Source organism: Cibotium barometz, chromosome 15, assembly GCF_041138505.1.
Source record: "Cibotium barometz isolate CiBa-2024 chromosome 15, ASM4113850v1, whole genome shotgun sequence".
NCBI lineage: Eukaryota > Viridiplantae > Streptophyta > Polypodiopsida > Cyatheales > Cibotiaceae > Cibotium > Cibotium barometz.
Window position 1 is genome coordinate 43,837,611 of NC_141060.1, and position 16,437 is coordinate 43,854,047.

At 49.9% G+C, this 16,437-nt stretch overlaps 1 protein-coding gene across 2 annotated transcripts in view; it reads left to right on the plus strand.

The window, feature by feature from the left end:
• LOC147631340 (uncharacterized) overlaps positions 1-16,437 on the plus strand; it is a 110,998-nt gene that overhangs the window by 41,343 nt on the left and 53,218 nt on the right. The window contains exons 5-6 of one of the 2 annotated variants that reach the window (XM_086809737.1): positions 3,728-3,816; positions 6,904-7,099. In XM_086809737.1, coding sequence (XP_086665863.1) covers positions 3,728-3,816; positions 6,904-7,099 — 285 coding nt within the window. The remainder of the gene's footprint in view (positions 1-3,727; positions 3,817-6,903; positions 7,100-16,437) is intronic. The other variant, XM_086809740.1, reaches the window with a different exon arrangement.

The window sequence follows — 16,437 nt, forward strand, 5'->3', positions numbered from 1 at the left end:
TAGCCGGGCTCTGAGCTCCCTACAGTCATCATCATACCAACTATTCTGGGGCATGCTCCCAGGATGTGGTCGTATTGTGGGCTGCGTGTGTGGGAAGGCCGTCGCTGCAGCTGTATGTAAAGCCTCTGTCAGGATCTGTGTGAGCTCTGCTAATGGCCTCTGTGGATCCTCTGCACTCAACAAGCTGTAGATCTCTGCAGTGTATAGTCCATTAGTCTCTCTACAGAAGGTATATCTCGGGTGATAGGAGGACTGCCCAACCTGGCGGGTACTGTAGTGGAAATCCACCGTAAAGGAGAGAAGTGCATGATCCACCGTAACTCCAATGGGCCTGGGGCCAATCGCAAAATCCTGGATACTCGGGATGAAGGTTGGCAAGGCTAAAATATAATTCACTGTGCTGGCCCCATGTCTTTGTGGAAAGCAAGTAAAGCCACTGGCAAGTGGATACCTCTCTAGGCCATTTAAAATGGCCAGCCCATGTGCAGTCCCTATCTCCAAGAGGTATCTCCCATACTCAGTACACTCCACCTCATCCTTTGATCTCTGGGTCAAACACATCTCCTCCACATCTCTCTCTCTCAACATCTCTTCCAAAGTGTCAAAGAAGGAGGTCTGGTACTGAGCCGTTCGAGCATTAAAGTCCCCAAGTATGATAACATCTCCCTCCCTGGAGAACTCCCATATGTCCTCATCTAGAATCATATATGGAGATTGCCCCTTGGGCGCTGCATAATGAGATGTGCTGGGTGGAAAGTAACATATAGCAATGTATAGGGGTCTACCCTCATCTGCCCTCACTGTGACCCACATGTACCTCACGCTCTCATCACGGCGCATAACATGGATGAGTGGCTGAAGCTCCTCTCTAAAAAGAACTGCAACTCCTCTAGATCCGTGACCACCATGCTTCGAACGGGCCTCCTGTCTACAAGTCGTCTCCCATCTGTATCCCGCCACTCTCGGTAATGTGCTGCCTAGGGCCTGATGTGTCTCCGAGTAGAAGATGATGTCCCTATCTCTGAAGTTGTCCTCAAAGGCCCCCACATCCAGTCTCAATGCTCCGTTGCAGTTCCATACTGCAAGTCTCAGACTGGTCCCATAGGTCTCTCACTGCCGTCAAGTGGTGCGTCTCTCTAGTATCACCACTGCCTCCTCTGTAAAATGCTAGCTTCCCTTTTTCTCTGGCTGCCCTAATCTCCGGTGTGAGGTGAAAAAAAGAAAAAAAGACTATGTCTCTATAGCCCTTCACCTCCCAAACTTTGAAAATACTAACACAACGGAGGCACCACCAGCCACCGGTTGGAACACTTCTCACTGTTCACCACCCACCCACACCAGAAAGACAGCTCAAAACCACGATAGACAATTGATCATCCAGCAAAAACATACACAGCACCATCCACATTTCAAACAAACCCAGCAATTACACCAAAAACCAGGACTCTGGCCAGGATTTACTGCCAAGGGAATTCACCCTTGCGTCTGACAACCAAGCCTCTGTCTCCCGGTCTCTGCTTCTCTTCAGAGGGCGCCCCACCAGCAACCCTCCTTCACTTCCAACTTGTCCCCTCTTCTCTGCTTCACTGCCATCAGCCCTCGCCCCTTATGGTACCGGCCTTTCTCACCTGTCTTCAGCACTACCAGCCACCTCTGCAGCTGCTTTACGTGCCAGCCCAGCGACACTTGAGACGGCCTCCAACTCTGCACTGCGCTCCAGGCTCTCTCCCACAAGGTATCCAGCCGACGGTCAACAGCTTCTCTCTCACAAGGCAGCAACCCCTTGTATCACCAGCCACCGTAACTCCTCTAGGTGCCTCTCCAGCGCCTGCAGCTTACCTGCGAGCGACTCTTCACACCAGGCGGCAACGCCACCTTTCCTTGCCTCCACTTCTTCCTCGCTTTCCACACTCGTCCGAGAGACTGCAGCCCTTCTCGCTCACCAGAGCACCTGCAGCCAGCGCCTCTCTTTACAGACTTTCCGAGCCCTCCTGTGCATCCGCTTCAAAGACGACTCCCCGCAAGAGCACCTCACTTGTGCCTCACACAGTCGCCTGGCACTCTGTCGCCAGCAGCCAGCTACACCAGGTTCTCGTCTGGCCCTCTGCAAAATCACCCGCCAGGCTTCTACAAGGCGGCAACCTTCTTTAAACCGACTCCTTTTCTTCGCCACCATCTAGACGTCTGCATTCACGTGCTGGCAGATGGAGTTGGCTGCAGCACAAGCCTCCACATGGTCTTCTACAAGTTGGCCACGTGGTGGTGTATTTTATTCTTCTTATTTTCCTTTAAAACCTCAATTAGATGGCCACAACACTCTCTTCATTACCTTGCGCTTCAGGTGTACATGCCGCGCCCATAACCTTCCTTCCAGTGCCAGAGCTGCCCACAAGCTCGTAGTCATCAGCACCTCATGACTTACCAAAACCCGACCAATTCCCCATGCTCCAAAGGCGGCCTACATTCGAATCGATCGGTGCCCTGCATTTGGCAACCACCCGCACACCATACTGTTGCAATAAAAAAAACTTCCAATCTCAAGCATCTGCTCCCAAAAAAAAAACGTGCGTGTACCAGCTCACTGCAAAACCATTCAGTCTGTACATTTGCCAGGGCATTCAGGGCAAAGCTTATTCGCAAACCATGCATCCCATATGTACACAGACCCAAAACACCTTTCAGATTTTTACCTGACATACTTTGCCCAACCCCTAGCCTGCTGAATCATTCATGATCAGCAGAAAAAAGCATATGACCACGTTTCCCTCCATCAATCCTTTGAGCATCATACAAAGTAACCAAAACATCTCTATTCCATGTGATCAAAGAAACACTGTCATCTTCCCAAGACATAGTTTGCCATCCCACATCCCACCACAAAACATAAGGATTCATGGAAACAAGGCTCTTGACATACACACCATCCTGCCTCATCTCAATTCCAAAATCACTGATATGGTCAACACCAATATTGGAGAACCAGTGAAGCGATTCTTGCTGAGGGTAATAACCGATGAAAGCTTCATCAAGAAAAACCTGTTGTGCCATAATACTTTCTTGTCCATCAGCATAAGAAATATCACCATCAAAGCCAACCACTACAGGCAAAACAAACTCCCCTTCAAAAGGCACCATTGCCAAAGCATCCACTTCAGTTCCTGTATGCTCATCTTTATCAAGGCCAATAAGAAATTCATCTATCACAGCATCCATAGTCTCATCCATAGCATCAACATCATTCAAAGACTTCTGGTGTTGCTCCTCCTTCATAGCATCAATTCTACTTATGGCTTTCTTAACATTAATGCACATCTGATCATCCAACTCCAACTCAGGTTCATCGTCCTACAGACTTTCTATATCCCACTCATCCCACAAAGGTTCATCATCCAAAGACTTTAAAGCATTCTCTTTCACATCACATGCATACCTTTGCTCATGATTCACTTGTACCTCCTCGCATTCTTCCTGTATGGCCTCTTCTTGTTGGGCAACCTCATCACCAAGCACTTCCTCATCAATAACCAGGGCATCCATCACTGCATCCTCCTCACTGGATGAAGTGTCTTCTGTTCCCTCACTAGTAGTAGTACTACTAGTCGTGTATGAAAAATAAAGATGAGAGAGAGAAATGAAATGAAATGAAATGTTATATTAACGTCTTCAAAAGGCCAAAGTGACTTATGAGACCAAAGTTACAACCATGTGACAAAGTTTCTTTTTGTAGTGAGAGTTAATGCTGATCGAGATCTTGAACATAAGAAAGAAGGTGCAAGGCGGGAAAAATCTCTAGACGATGCACAAAATGCTTTGGAGGTACATTCTTGACTTAACTAAGTATTGCACACCTTTTTATGTACTTTATTTGTTTAGATGGAGTGTCACCATTAGTCCTCGATTATCTTTGTAATTATTTTTGTTTTGTTAATGAAAGTTACATGGCGGCCAGATTTTTCCATGGGTATGTTTACACCAGTGGACTCAAGTGGTACGGTCCCTCGAGCCTAGGTGTGCTAGCTCTAGTGGTGAGCTGGAGGCTCAAGCAGTACTATTCTCGGAGCTTGTTGGCAAGATAGATCAAGCGGTATGATTCTCGGATCATGTGAGTCGGAGGACCAAGTGGAACGACTCCTCTGGGTCCTCAGGAGGATCAAGTGGTACAACTCCTGGATCCAGAGCTAGTTGAGCTGGTGATGGTACAAGCATTGTGAACGGATATTTCTTGGATGAGTGATTTGCACTAATATAAGTTTGTGTGACACTGGATTTATGCTTGAGCATGTGTATGCTTTGTTATGTGTTGTCCCGAGGAGCCGGGGACACCCGGAACTACACAACCCCAAGGCATGTGGCGTGGCGTGTTTGTTAACATGGCTACGTGTTGGCTTTGAGCAGGGAGAGGTCTTTGTAAATGTGTAGCCACCCTGGCTGCCCACTCCTGCGGCCACCTTGGTCCTTCACTTTTGGACCGGACAAAAGTGCCAGCTACCTTGGACCAGTCCAGCTCATTGCATTGACACCTGGGCCAGCGCACCACTTGCACTGACACTACAACCATGCACCACTTGTCTCTTGTGCTCACTTGATGAACACCACGCTCCTCGGCAGTGACAGCAGGACCACTTGATGGTCACCCTTGGACCAGTCCAAAGGCCAAGCGGCATTGTACAAAGGGATATGGGATTGTGTGATGGGGATCATTCTAGCAATACTAGTCTCATCTATTTTCGTGTTCTGGTGTTCTTGCCACTCTCACTGCTCTTGCTCATCTGCATGCCCTTGCTCATCTATGTTCTTGTTCATTTGTGTTCTTGCTCACGTGTGTGTGTTCTCTGTGCTAGTGAGCTATGCGTGCGCCCCTTAGCTCACGTCTCTCCTAGCTTGGGAGGACTCCTGATGGCATACTGTCCTAGAGGGGACCCTGTGTTCACTGTTGTGTACACTGTCTTAGGCGTGCCTGGGCAGAGAGGTGTGCTATAGGTACACTAAAAATTTGGCGATCTTGCTGGGGAACTCTAGTGTTTCAGGAGTTCTTGTTGATTCCATGATAGTATAGTGTCTGCATGCCCAATACACATTCTCGTGCTAGTACGGCCAGTCCAATCAGGAGTCCTCTGTCTATACGTTGCTACAGTCGTAGGAAGGTCAATTTCATACCATCCAGAACCCCTCCTCCACCTCTACCCATGGCTACTGCAAACCTTGGTAACCCTCATCTTGGCAACAACCAAGGTAACCAAGGTAACAACTCAGGCAACAACCAAGGGAACCCCCAACTGGAACCTCTCTCCACAGTGTTGGGCCGGGTCCATGTCAAACTTCCCATCTTCAAGGGCTCTGCTTCAGAAGATGTGGATGACCGTGTGCGGCGTTTCGTCCCGATGTGGAGGAGTAGAGGCTTGGACAGGGAAGATGCCTATGTGGCTTTCTTTCCGTCCACACTTGAAAGTTGTGCAGATAAGTGGTTCAGCCAATTCCCAGCTGATCATTTTGCAGACTGGGCCACTTTAAGGGACACCTTTGTCCAAACCTTTAGGCCGGGCAACTATGAGGACCACATTCTCCAAGAACTGTGAACTCTACAATTACGCCATGGAGAGAGAGTATCTGAGCTCATGACAAGAACCACAGTGTCTGAAAACACCAAGATAAGCAAGAGGACTCATAGAAAATGGATAGTCTTTCCATTTCATTGAGTATGCTCCTACAATCACGGATCTCGAAAAATCCTGTATCTTTGAGAAAATGGCCATACGTGTATGCACAAAAACTCAGTCCACATGCAAGAAAGGGTATGACAAGCTAGGATCTGCCCTTGGCTTCTGTTCACTGACTCTTTAGATGTGCCAAGCTGTGATATTGGCCACTGTCTCCCAACATTGCATGGCCTGAAAACAGAGACTAGAATTGCATCCATGCAGAAAAACAGAATAATATGAATATGAATCTTGATAGGCAGAGAAGAGGCAAAGCTGTCAGAATAATATGAATATGAATCTTGATAGCCAGTCATGCAACGGAAACCCAAGTGATAAAACCAGTGGAGTGGGGCAATCTACCAAGGAAGAAAGAAATGACAACCCAAATAATCCGGTTGGGCTTGTCTTCAGCCCCATAAACAAAGCGGAATAGACTCTAAAGCATGAGAGTAGTGTAAGCATGAGGAGCACAAGGATCTATCTCACTTGTTCACAGCAATCCCTCCATGAATAGAAAGCCAAAAGAAAAGCGAAGCCTTTCCATTACTATGAGATTTTTGTAATCTTGTCAAGAAACACCTCTGCGTACTTGTGTCACTTGGAAGCTCTCCCAATGAGGCTTTCTGGAGGGTTCCCACTGTCTAATGGGAATCCAAATCTCCTGCCTTTCCGGACTGTATACTGAGAAAGGCATTCTGGTGATCTTGGAGCTGGGAATCAAAGAGAAGAGAATGCCTTGAGAGAAAGCTTGCATGAATAGATGAATTGACCATTACGTGTTCCAACCATATTGGCTAATGAAATGGAATGAGATGGTGGCCATTCTCAACTATATTGTCGGTAAACTGCTCCATCTTGCACGACCTTTTTAGTCAGAAGTGTTGCCAAGGATGGGTGATAAATTGATACATTGGTGTCTCCCACTGAAAAGCACCAAGTTGGAAAGCAAAAGGTATCAAATATGTATCTAGTAATTGTATAGATCCCACATTTGCTTTTGTACACTCCAATTTGAGGTAGTACAATGCTGACCTTTTCTAATTCATGCTCTTTGTGCATCCATGCTCTATCAAGTGCAATCGATCCCTTTTCTCTATCGACGCTGTTATTGATAATTTTCACTTCATCCTGCGGCATTCCTTTTGTTGAAAAGCATGGAATTAAAAAAATTGTAATTTGAAACATATCTTCTCGTCTTTCTCAGGGTGCAAAAGCAGAATTAGAAGTGTCTCGAAATGAGCTGTTATCTGTAGAAAACTCTGTCAAATCCTTCAAAGATGGTTCCATGAAAGCTAGAGATGAAGAGGCAAAACCAAAAGAGTCCAACACAACAAGGAAAGGAAGCTCCATGTCATCATCAGCCAAGCTTGAAAAGGATAAGATAGTAGGTGTGGTCCCAGGTAACAATAAGCGGTAATGTTGAAGCAACATCTACATTCATTTTTCATATGCCTTAGGGAAGCAGTATTTTTTACATTATAAAGAGAGAAGCCACTGATTTGCTGGTCCTGAAATGACTTGCATGCTGGTTCTTCAAATTCATCAAACTCAGGCAAGTCAAAAACTGGCAAAGACAATACTTTAAAAAGTGAATTATCTGAAGTTGCAGAATACGGTCTGCAGAAACTTGAGGTGTTGTTCACTCAAGCTAAGATAAAATGCCAAGAAGTGGAGAACAAGGCAAGGACTTGGAATTTCACTTAGTTTGATGGCCTCATGGCTTTCCAAGTTTTGCAGCAGTGTTGCTATTTTTTGTCTTCTGTATCCACTATCCAACGTATACATATATTTAAGGCTTCGTCAAAACTGCAAACCAAAAGCAGCTACATCTTACTCAGTTATATCTGCTTTGAATCAGCTTATGGATGCAATGTCCCTTGTGAAGACCACCGAGGCCTCTTTATTGGAGCCATACAAATTGGTGCAGGTTTACATTCTATTAGGTCTTGGAAATGATCCATTATTTGTAGCCACTCTTGCAAGTGGAACACAATGCATTCTCCACGCTATTTTGAATCTGAAAATGCTATGCAAAAATGATCAAGATTTGATGAATGGTGACAAAAATATCTCCTCCAAGGAAGCAAGTGATACATTTGCTGATAGCTCAAGATCAGAAAAAGTGTCAAACTTAGTTATAGGGATGAAGGCATTGGCAAAGGCCTCAAATCTCGATGATCCTGCAAGACAAATAGCCATAATTGATGTTCAATATGAGAACTACAGTGCCAATGATACCAAACAACCACAAGACCTCAAAGAGATTTTTGTAGACGAGAAAAAATCTGGAAAGAAAAAAGGAAAGGATCCTGGGAAATCTGTACCTTATGAAAGTATTGCAAAGGCTATGGCATTGTCACTTCAGAAGCTGGTACAAAAACTGATTACATACTGGGGCATGAAAGATAAGACTCAATATGTGAAGGTACCCCTTGCAGCCTCTTTCAAGGTTAGCATATTCCCCAATTTACAGTATAAAAAACTATGCCACTTCTCTTAAAAGATTTTTATATGGCTGCTAGTGGTATATTGATAAAATTCGTGGTGTTTATGCTAGATCAAAAAGATGTGGAGAGAGACCCAAAATACAAGAAAAGATCTTGCTTATTAAGTTGCTCAAAATACAACTAAGCTTCATGCTCATGTCCATACAAATGCCTTTGGCATGTGCCTTTAAATAGGCTTGCTAGTGGCCTAGGGTTAGGTGGCTCCCTTAGGGCAATTCACACCCACACACCTTCTACACCCTTGTTCACTAAGGCTCCAAGGCCTATATCTTAATATCCCCCCTCAATACCAGCCATGAAAAAATGAGCTTGGAATGGGTGGTATTGGACATATGAAAGAAAAAAAACTTGCCTTTATAACATTAGGCTCACAAGAATGTTCATGGTGGTGTGGTTATCTAGGACTTACAACTATGTTCCTAGAGCCTTGGAGGCTAATACAATGATGCCATCTAAGTCTTTATTTGATGTCGATGAAGATGTACACCTTAATGATGGTGCACCCCACTCTTTCTGCTTGCTTGACCTCTTGTAGTTGACATTCTTTGGACATACATGCCATTGCTTCCACATGCTTTCCACGACCATTCTCACACAATGATCAACACAAGGTTGACACCCTGTGGTTTGCTTATACGTGTTTTTTTTTCCGAGAAAAGATCATTTCATTAGTTATAAAAAACCCACTGGGCTACAAAACCCCTCTCCTGCTCATAAGAAGGCAGAGCAGAGATCCAATCGAGGCAGCTAGGGAGACTCTCCCTAGGTGCAGAAAAGTACAAATAAAAGTACAAATAGCTGAGAGGCTATATCATACAATAGGAGGGGGGAAAATCCAAACAGGTGGCCTGTAGTGCCAGCAGGGGGTACCCGCGTGTAGAGTATAGAAAGGGCTGCTGCGCCAAGTGGTGTGGAAGGCCTGGCGCTGCAAGATCGCTCGATCCGAGTCGCCCCGGATGTGGTTATACTGTCCTCGTAGGGTGTGAATCAACTCCTGCCAGATAGCCCGAACAGTCTCTGCTGGTGGCTCCAGTCTCCCCTCAAAGGCCCTGAAACAACGGGCTCTCCAGGTGAACCATATGGTGAGGCTGCTGAGGAGCTCCCATCGTATATCCCTCTCCTGTGTCCAGCCAGTTGTCGAGAAATTCGGTGAAGGAACAAGGCGAGGCTGGCCCCCAATGAATCTGATGGCCTGGCTGTCCTGCTCCGTCTCGTATCCCAGAGCTGGCCCTTACGAAGTCGACGAAGCAGCGGCTCCCCACGTATACATGCCCTCTGGAGAGAGGGGGGGCAAAATGCGCAGCATCCGCAGCCAAATCTGCTGTGCCTGTGGGCAGTCCCATAGGCAATGTCTCTGTGTCTCCAATGGGTGGCCGCATCGGACGCAGGCCGGCGGAAGGCCACTGTAGACAAGCCAGGTGCCGACTGCAGAGCCCCTGTGGGCAACCAGCCACTGGAAAGCCGAGATCCTGGGTGCCTGTCTGCTAGCCTAGAGCCTGGTCCAAAAATCCTCCAGGAACTCCTGTGAGAGTTCCTGAAGCCGCCAGTGCTCCGATGCAGTTGGAAAGACCGTCCTCCTCGCAGCCAAAATATGCCTCCCCAAACGAACAGTGTACTGGAAAAAGGTGATCTCTGTGGCCTCGGGGGACGCATAAGGATCATGCCACTCGTACTCGCCAGGGTCCCACTGGAGCCGGGCCAAGGGGCGTGCAGCATATGCCCATATGCGCCCATCAGAGTCCATATCTGCAGGGTCTGGATCAATATGCCACTTCCGAGAAGCGGCGGCCACTACCCGTATCCTCTGAAAGATGCACTCTGCAACCAAAGCCTCCACTCTCTGAAGTCTGCCCTCATCCTGTATCTCATAGTAGAGGCATCTACCATCCTTAGTGCAAGCTCTGACAGCAATCAGGATCTCCAATTGTGTAAAGGCTCCCATCCATCGTGCTCGAAAGGCGTGAACCACTCCTCAGTGAGTACCTCCTGAATGTCATCCCTCATAATCAGCCCCCCTCTCAAGTGACTCAGCCTCTCCGCCTGGATCTCCTCCGGGAGACTGCAGAAGGCCTGCCAATCTCCAAAACTGCGCCCTGGGCTTGCCGCCAATGGTCCCCAGGCTAGACGAGGCCGAGAACGCAGCATATGACCTTGCTCTGTGCGTACCGCGGGGCTCCAGATGAGCGGCTGTCTGGCCCGCTCCTCATCACAAGTGGGAGGTCTCTGAGAAAGCCCCGGTCTCAGCAACTCCCAAGCTCGCAGGATACTCAAGGAAAATCTGTCCTCCCATCCTCTACTGAGGCCTGTCCTCCTCATCTCTGTGAAGATCCACCGAATCTCTGGTGCCCAAGTGCCCCCTGCTGGGGGAGCTCTAGCCTGCAGCCGCTGAAAAAGAAGCTCCTTCCAAGGCTCATCGCCTGGAAGCAGCCCCCGAACAATAAGCTTCCCCAACAAGGCTCTACTCTGATCAGCTGGATCTATAATGCCGAAGCCCCCCTGGGCCAGCGGAAGACTAATAACTGCCCAAGCAACCTTAGCCCGGGCCGGCTGACCATCCCGCCCCGGCCAAAGAAAGTTCCTGATCAGCCTCTGTACGTGGCTGATGCAAGAGCTCGAGAAAATCCAGCAAGACGTGATATACCACATAGTCGCTAAAAGCACCTGATTTGTCACCACCACCCTCCCAGCCAAGGATAGCCGAGCTGTACTCCAATATAAAAGATTCTTCCGAATGCTCAGAAGAAGCGGGGCGATCTGCTGCTCAGGTGACAAATCAAGTCTAATCTGGCATCCCAGATACTGCACTGCTATGCCAAGAGGAATCCATCTAAAACCCGGGTCTGGGCTCCATGCTGGAGCGGGAGCGCTACGGATCCAAAAAGTCACTGTCTTGCGCCAATTGATCAATGCTCCCGAAGCCACACCAAAAACCTGTAAGCGACTGCTCTGCCCTCTGTAGATTGGCATCCTAGCCATGCAGAAACAATCCCGTGTCATCAGCAAACTCAGAATCGAGCAGGTCCTCTCCCCGAACTGGAAGCTGGAGTCCTCTCAAACCAACCTCCTCTGCTGTCAGATACATGCTCATAGCCTCTGCAAAGAAAAGAAAAAGGAACGGGGCGAGAGGGCATCCCTGACGGACTGATCTGGTCAACTCAAAACTCGGCCCCCGTCCTTCTGCCATCAACACCTGGCTACGAGTTGTGGAATATAGAACCGCCACTCCTCGAATCTAGTCTGGCTCAAAACCCACGCGAAGCATAGTGCCCTCTAGAAAACCCCAATCGACTCTATCGTATGCCTTCTCAAAATCGAGAAGCATAACGACCAAGTCCTCACCGAGAAATCTAGCTCGGGCCGTTGCCTCCCAGAAGGTGAAAATGTTGTCAAGGATACTGCGCTCCTTGATGAATCCTGTCTGAGTAGCATGAATCAAATCCCCAAGGAAGGGCTGGATCCTCAAACTCAAGGCCTTTGCTAGGACCTTGTAGACAGTATTGAGGATCGTAATAGGCCTCCAATGCCGAATATCATCTGACACTCCCTCCCCCTTGGGGATAAGAAAGATCAAGCCCTCTGAAAAACTCTAGTGTGGCATCACCTCAGTGTCCAAAACATACTGAAAACCCCTGCGGAGGCCTGGCCCCACAAGGTCCCAATAGCGCATAAAAAAGGCAGGCGTCAATCCATCCTCCCTAGGGCAACTATGACGCAGAAGGACCCTCAAAGCCTCAACAAGCTCATCCTCTGAAAGGGGCTCACCCAAAACTGTGCGCATACGATCTGTGACCCTCCTCTGCACATGGGCCCACACAGTCTGTTTGCAAGCATCACGTGCCTCCGTGGCTGGCTCCGCTGAAAGCAGGTCTCTATAGAACTCAGTGGCAATAGCTCTAATCTCCCCGGGCTCAGTGGCTAACGATCCGTCCTGCCTCTTGAGCTAGCGTACTCCTGCTCGAGCCTGGCGGGGTCCAGTGATCTCAAAAAACTCCCCAGTCACTCTATCACCAAGCTGCGTCCACTGAGAGGCCTGGCGATGATAGTAGAACTCGTGTCTCTGCTCCTCTGCCTCTCTAACCTCCTGGCGTGCCTGGGTCAGCTGGGACGCCACCCACTCACATGTAGGCTGCTGCTCCTGAAGACGCTGGAGCGAAGCAAGGCTACGTCTCAAGCGACGCTCCCGCTCTCGTGTCTCCCCCAGTCGTGTCAAGGCTGTAGCATGCAAAAAAGAGCTGAGCTCGATGAGTCCCTGGGCACACTGGCATGCTGCATCCAGGTCAGAGCTTTGGCTATCATGCCATATCCTCTTAATGTCCTCGAAAAGACTGGGGTCTGTAAGTATCCTCTCTGGGATCCTCAACTGCAAGCTAGTCTCCCGTGTCCTCTCCTCTAGTGTCAAAATAACTGGCGCATGGTCTGAAAAAGAGGTGCCAGCGAGAATGCCAACGGAGCCACCACGCTCCCCGAATAGAAGCGATCAATCCGTGATAGATTAGTCCCTCCCTGTCGGCGATCCGACCGAGAAAAACTAAGACTGTCCTGAGAACAGGAGAGAGCCTCATGCTGCCATGCATCAGTGATCCGCAGTGTCATACAAAATCGCTCCCAAGCTGCAAGCTCCGTGCCGTGCACTGTAACATGACTGCCTGCCACCCTATCAGCTGGGTCCTCAAGCATGTTGAAGTCTCCCCCGACACACCAATGTGCGGCCTCGGGCAATGCATTTGTGTAACAAGGGTCAAGAACTCTGCTATGTAGCATGATTGGGCGCATAGACATCAAAGTGGTCATCGTGCATCCTCAGAATGACATACTGCGCTCTACCAGGCACAATGACCCCGCGATCCACAATGGCCTGCCGCCATACATCCGCAATGACCATACATACTTCTCCCTGCCCACCCAAGGGGCCAAAACCTGCAGACCAAAATGTGTCCAATCTACCAGGCATCACCGAACCATATCTCCGAATCCTGCTCTCACTCAAATGGTGCTCCTGCATCATCAGAATATCAATACTGCCCCCAACCAGGCATCTCTGAAGCTCCTGCCTCAAACAACCACGATAACGTACACAGTGTGCGCCGCCAAGGCCCTGTACATTCCATGAGATGATCCTCATGGATGACCTGCTGAGGTGGAGGCTGTGTCAGCCATACGGCGGGCCTTCGCAAAGCGGCTTGGATGGAGAGTAATCCCCATCCGAGCGGCTACGAATCTGCCCACCAAGTGTCGATTCCCGGAGGCATCCGCACTCCCGGTATCAAAGAAATGTGCCAACTCCCAGAGTCGGCCTATCACGTCTGTCATCTCCAAATTGCTCACATGGTGAGAAAACTCAACTGCCTGTCTCCTCAAAATACTAAGAGCGAGATCCAGAGTCCACTCCTGGTCGCTAGTGCCGCAAAGAGGGAAGGAGAAGGCCACCGCTGAATCAAGTGCCTCCTCCCCTCGGGCCGGAGGTATCACCACATGAACTCTGATGGGTGCTGGCTCATGGAGGCCCTCCGCTCCAAAAAGGCGTGTAAAGGAGTAGTCGAAAGCCTCCGAGCGATGTCTAGTGTCGAGACTACTCAGCCGACTGCGGATAGAGGATATCCGTGAAGCACGAATCGGCATGGTAGGTCTCCTGTGCGGTGCACGAGCAAGGTCGGTGCTCAGTGCCCGCCTGCAGGTGAGCGCCAGGGTACTGCCAGTGCCTCCCGGGGAGCTAAGGCGAGCGGAGGGGGAGGAGGGGGGGGAGAGGGGGGTGGGGAAGGAGACGCTGAAAATGCGGGAGCGGGAAAGGGAGGATGCGAGGGTGGAAGCGAGGCGGGAGGGGGGGGTGGAGGAGAAGGGGGGGTGCTGGCATCTCCTGATCCTCAGTCTGCGCTAGGGTCTCCTCTTGGAGGGGAGCAAAGTTGTTCCTCACTGGAACCCAATGATGCTGAGGCTGTGTCTGCTGCTGCGTCGGTCTCTGGGCATGCTGCTGTGGCTGTCTCCCTCTACGGCGCCCCTGTTCAGGCTGCCAATCAGAGGTCGCTGTGGGCTGAGCAGGTGTCCCGGAGGCTGCGTGCCGAGCCGCATCTGTGGGCGGGCCATCGGAGGTCTGCTGTGCTGCGGTGAAGGTCGGGGTCTCCTGCGAGGGCAGCAGGTGGCCGACCTGCCTGCATATAAAACACTGGTTCGGGAGCCCCGAAAACTCCACTCTCTGATCGATCCATCCCCCCCTATCCTAGGTAACTGAATGACCTTCGGAAGGGAGGAGATGTCAAGAACCAAAACTCTGACCGAAGGAAGGTCAGCTGCTCTAGCCACCACTGAAGCTGCTGTGGGGCCAGTCTCAAGCACCGAGCCCACCAATGATCCTATCCTAGAAAGGAGCGGAAGGTACTCGCGGCAAAGTCCAGGAAAGCAAACTGTGACATGGAATAGGCGCTCTCCCTGCTCGGCCGCTGCTAGGTCGAAACCATGCTGCCAATGTCTGAAAAAGGCCCGAGCGCCCCTGATGTCAAGGGGACTCATGGCTAGGACCTGGGCCACGCTCTGGGTTGTCTCGAACTCAATCTGGTAGTGTCCGCGGCCCAGTAACTGAACGTCCAGGATCTTGCCCACATCTGCAAGAAGGCGGGCCTGGAGAAGATCCCGGATCTCCCCTCTGCTGGGGCGAGTGCCAACTATACGGCAAATGGTGGAATGTGCCTGGAGGCGTTCCACCTCTGCGGCGAGGCTTGCTTCCTCTTCTGGCGAAAGAGAAAGCCTGATGGGGGTATCCTCAGGGGCGGGCGAGGGGGCTGCGGAAGAGTCCCTCTGAGGTGGGGCGGGAGGAACCTCCATCAGAGTCTGAAGCTGAGTCGAGGGCGAAGCGAAGACGGAGGGTCCTGCAAGAAACAAGCTGCACGAAAAAGCGGAGCGGGGAGGGGAAGAGGGGGAAGGGCGGAAGACAGAGGGGGACGGGCGGAAGACAGAGTCGGGGAGCGAAAGAGGGTGGGAAAAGCGCGAAAGGGGGGTGGAGGCAGGCAGGGGGCGGGGCGCGGAGGAAGGGGGGAGCGGGGGGCGTGAAGGAGACGGAGGCACGCGGGCAGGGGCGATCGGCGCGAAAGGGGGGGCGGGGGGCGTGAAGAGCACAGGGGCGCGAAGGGGGGGGTGCGAGCGGGCGGGGAGAGGCGAAGGCTCGAAGGCGGGGAGGGGGGGTGCGAGTAGGCGGGGAAGAGCGAAGGTAGCTCAAGCAGGGGGGGGTGCGAAAGCTTCAGCGAGTGTTTTAGGTCGGCCATGTTTGCTTATAGGTGTTCCTTCAACATGCTTGTTGCTTGTCTGCATACCATACCTCCTCCATGGGCAATGAGGGAATTCCTTAGAGTAATGGTTATGAGGTAGATTCATATGGGAAAGGGAAAGGGAGGGTCTTACCACTTGCCTTATAGATTGGTCAAGGGCAGTGTCTACTCCATAATTACAACAAGAGCACAATAAGTATGATATTACCAATTCCCTTTACTGGATATGTGGTATGATCTGCACATGATACAATGCGGCCATTTGAAGCATAAACCAAGTGCTGAAATACATCTTTGCATGAAGTGATGTGGCTCGAAGCACCACTATCAAAATACCATGATACATCCTGTCTGTCAGATGCAATGCAAGACATGTCATTGTCTGAAGCACTTGGTGTGTCACTAGTGCATGTGACCAAAAAAGTGTACTCTTCCTGAATTACATTAGCCGATTGCTGTACTTTGTTATCAGAAGAGTCTGCTACTGCATTGCCTGCTTCTTTCCTTTTCTCTTTTGCAATCCGCTTTCTACATTCATTGATGTAGTGTCCACGCTTATGGCTGTAGTGACATTTGCTCTTCTCTTTAGGCTTGTTTGCATCCCCTTTGTCAGACTGTTCACCACCAGAAGAGGGCTGTCCATGACCAGCCTTGCTAGACTATTGTCCCCCATGCCTAAAGCTCTTTGCTTTACCTATCTTCGTTAACCCGAAATCATTGTTTCGCTTAATGACTTTTGGTTAAACATGCTACATATTAGCTGTCAGCCTGCTACAGCTGGCCGACCAGCTCATAGGAGGCTTATCCTTGGCTGTAAATGCCTTGTCTCCACCATGGTTGCTAGATAAGTTTGCTCTTGTTTGCTCTTCCTGCAAGAGTAAACCCATCAGCTCTTCAAAAGTGACGGGATCACCACCTCCTCTCATAGAGGGGTTGAGAGAGGTGTGAAAGCCCAAGTAGGAAGGTGGTAAAGAA